Genomic DNA, 4,088 nt, shown 5'->3' on the forward strand with positions numbered 1-4,088 from the left:
GAACAAACAAACTTGAAACATATTCACAGAGCGAATAGTGTGCAATCATCAGTGGTTAAACGAATTCTTACAAAGCTAACTCTTAGCGATTCAGAGCTTGTCTATGAACGAACTGTAAACTAAGCCAATGCTTTTAAGAGTTTCTATCTGGTAGAAGGAACAAGAAAACCACTGCAATCTTACTTGGAAACTGGGAATCAGTGAGTATACAGATCATGAGTGGCTGTGATGAGCTTCTGCACTTTCTGATTTTGGAGAAGCGCATCTTCTTGCGACTTTGGCCTTGGGAATTTGTTGCTCTATTACTGGTTGTGAAGTTTCTTGCTCTTCTGTAGACAAGTTAATCGAGTCACATCCTGGTTTGCTGCTATCAGTGTCTACGACTAAATTTTCTTTAGCAGGAGAATTTTGGACAGCATCGGTTAGCTCTTTAAAGGGGCTGTCGCTGGTGGACGAACCACCCTTTAGCAAGTCTAAACCGGACTCGCACTGCTTCTCAAACATCATCTGCAGGTATCGTCCTTGTTCTTCTATTTGAAGTTGTAAATTTCTCTGAATCTGCAGAATGAATAATCAGCGTCAGTCTCCAAAACGAAGACCAGTGTGTCGCCCCATGTTTACTAGAGATTGCACAAGACAATTCATTCTCAAGTAAAACATCAATTTTTTAGGTTACCAAGCAAAGAATATCAAAGATCAGTTAGAAGTTATTTTATCAGCTTCTTGAAAATATTAACCTAGTAATGCCATTGATAAATAAATATATGGAATAGGCGTTACTCAGTTTATCCCATGTAATACTCAGGATCAAGCTCACAGCAAGTGAGAGACGGTTTGCTTTACAGCCTTTAGAGTTAGTGATATCCATCAAAATGGTCGGCATATTAATCATTCGCTTCATCATTCAAAGGCTCATGTTAATTCATTTGAAGCTACAAGCATGTCATACATGCAAAGCGACTAACATAGAGACACTCCTATTAGCATAAATTTTGCAAAGCACAAATTCATACCTCAAGTTGTTCATGAAGCCGTTTTTGGACCTCCATCTGCAACCGCAATGCTTCACTAATCCCAATACCCCTTTTTCAAGAGCACAGATGCATAACAACCAGCAAAAAAAAACAAGTGGTGTAGAAAGTGGCTTTATCCAGAACTTATGAGTATATAAATATTAAGCACTCGATTTTCAAGATTTGCATGGTTCCGATAAGTACAGCATGTCGCAACAAATGGAAACATTGGGAACAATTTTGTGACGAACAAAAAGTGTGGGAGCAAAACAAAATATAACCCAAGAAAAGATTTCCTACTGCAGTAACATAGATTGCAATACTCACGTTTTCAAATCCAGTGACGACAGCTCTTCAATGGAAGTAAGTTTCATCTCCGAAGATTCTACAGAATAAACAATTTGACCTCTCATTAAATGTGGACAAATATAGTGTTTTATAGCACAAACAAAGATGGCAGAACTTGAGGCACACCTTCTGCTGTCTCTGGTCTATATCTGGCTGTTCGGTATTTCTATAGTTCAAGAAGCATTCCATATTAAACTAAGTGTGAAATCCTACCAATGCCGGTTTGATCATTATATCTCACTACAATAAATGCATACCTGTAGGTGGCTTTTTACATGATAAATGGTCAAGCCTTCAACTTTCATTAGCTTTAAAACGCCCTTAGGAGTAGCTTCTGTGAATAAAAAATACAATGGCTGAATAAGAACCGTAGAAGGCCAATTATTTTGTACCAATTTAAGAAGTTCAGCAAGACGAGAATAACTACTTTCACCGCCTCCAAGTTTGTTGACAGCTTCAACAAAGATCTCATGAAGTTCTGGAGTCCAACGCATTCTCTGTTTTGCGGGACCAGCATTTCCCGAGGAACATTGACCAGGGGTCGCACAAGTTTCTTTGGGTGTAGCTGGGAGCTGTTCGGATTTATGGGTCTGCAGCATTGAGTAAATTGTGGACTGTAAAACACGCTAAAGTTAAAAGAGTGCCAGAGAAAATAATGCACAGAGAACTGACCTCAACCATTGGCTCTGGATCTGCTAAACTTGTATCGCCAAGAAGCCCATTCCAATCAGAAGCCAACTCATCATTATCAATTATAACCTGATCAGCCCAATCTTTCCATTCATTTATTTTTCCGAGATCCTCGGATTGGAAGACAATGGTGTCTCCATTCTTATCATCTAGTTGACTACTTTGGATTTTGGTACTCATTGGATAATCAAGAAAATCAGGACACCATGAGTCATTTTGGTGATTGAAATGACTTGATGCGGTAGATTGCAGAACGCCAGAATCACTAGGATGTGGCAATACAACTGATTTCCCACCACTTGTTGATTGAGAAATGAATGGAGATTGTCTTGGATGATTTTCATGCCTTTGGTCAGATGAAAACTGAAGATCGGTAGAAAATCCTGAAGATGAAGAATAGATATGGCCCACGGTACCATTGTTAGAAGAAAATGGTGAAACAACAGTTGGAGGACGTTGCATCAGTTCCTTCTCGAGGGATACATGCTGAGAGTCAGAAATTTTGGAATATGATTCTTCTCGATGGTTCAGAATTTTAGGAAAAGAAGTTACAGACCCTGAAAACCCGAAGTAACTTAGTTGTTTTCTGCCTGATCTCTGAATTGATAAAGCTGGTTTTGCTTCCATCATCAACTTGTGCATAAATAACAGCAACCTCAGAGTGAATTATGAAACACGAACTGGATCTTCGGTCACCTATTTAACTTCACGAAGGAAAGCTTCCTCGAGTCCTTATCTCAGAGGTTCCATGTCTCGTGACCTGAGGCACTTGAGTGTAAATAGCCTAAACAGTCTCTGCACATACCATGCCAATAGCATATTCATATTGGCAAGCAGAAACAAATAGCTCATAATATTTCGTACTTTCATCTTCTAGCTGTTGATATACCTTTTAATAGAGTTGTAAGCAAAAATGTAAACCTATAACTTTGTTTCCCATACTAACACAACTTAACATTGTAGGCAAAATCTTATTAACAGTAGCAACATGATCATATTACCCAGACCAAGAAACTGTTTTGACCGTATCCTGCATGGATAGTTTCTATCTGTATACGGCTTCACGGTCTGTCAGTTGTGCTCAGTTTTAATGGGACATTAGCACAACTGAAAGGAGTAAATCTTGACTACCAACTAGGCAGAAGTGGTTCTCAAGTTCATGAATTTGCTTCTCCTAGCAGTGAACTGCGATTTGTGGGAAATCTAATTCACTGATCGCCAATGGCCAACAAAAAAAAAACACTGGATTACATAGGGAAAAGCATATATAATAGAGGCGATTATGGACAGGTTCGAACTTTTAAATAAATTAATATTTCTACAACACGAAGTATCGCAAGTTGTCTCATTCCATAAATTCCTCAGGCACTCTACTTGAAAAAAACTATAATCTATCCTAAATCTTGTTCATCAACGACTTCAGAAAAACTAACCCTATGGGTCATCTTATGCTCTCCAAGAAGACAACATATAGCATAACTGGACGATGCACCAACCATATATATCGATTCCAAACAACCAACAAACCAAAGAAAATCAACTGAATTAATTGTACAAGATAACGAAACTAAAATAAAGGCAATCAAGAAACAGCATATTCTTTTAAAGCTGCTGAAAAAAGAAAATGCTGCACCTGCAAAACAAAATCATGTCTTTGAGACCATGCCTAAGAGAATTCAATTGAGTATCACTTGTACCCATCCAAATTCGAAAATATAAAGAACATTCTTCAGACTTCAATTCCAGCAAGTGGAATTATATTAGCAAGGCTGTTCCAAATTAGAAAATATATCAGAAAGAAGCTTATGATTATTACCTCAAATAACAAAAAATCAGTACCATACCCCTTATCTTATGATGGCCGGGAATAAAGTAGACGCAGTTGCTCGTGGACTAGACTCTATGGTGTTGTTTGCGTAGGTTGAGAGGGCAATTGGATGTTGGAAACGGACAAACTTGCGTCTCTTTACTCCCAAGTGGTCTTTTTGGAGTGACGTGCATTATTTTATTGTCTACATTAGCTGAATTTATTCAACG

The 4,088-nt window shown here is 38.3% G+C and overlaps 1 protein-coding gene across 1 annotated transcript; it reads right to left on the reverse strand.

The window, feature by feature from the left end:
- LOC140990522 (protein PHOSPHATE STARVATION RESPONSE 1-like) lies at positions 1-4,088 on the reverse strand. Its single transcript, XM_073460251.1, has 7 exons — positions 2,034-4,088; positions 1,789-1,951; positions 1,619-1,695; positions 1,488-1,527; positions 1,341-1,398; positions 1,014-1,083; positions 1-558 (listed from the first exon to the last, which is right to left on the reverse strand). Exons 1-7 carry the CDS (start codon positions 2,691-2,693, stop codon positions 214-216), a joined length of 1,413 nt encoding a protein of 470 aa, XP_073316352.1. The 5' UTR covers positions 2,694-4,088; the 3' UTR covers positions 1-213.

The sequence above is a fragment of the Primulina huaijiensis genome, chromosome 1 (assembly GCF_012295235.1).
Source record: "Primulina huaijiensis isolate GDHJ02 chromosome 1, ASM1229523v2, whole genome shotgun sequence".
In the NCBI taxonomy this organism is placed as follows: Eukaryota; Viridiplantae; Streptophyta; class Magnoliopsida; order Lamiales; family Gesneriaceae; genus Primulina; species Primulina huaijiensis.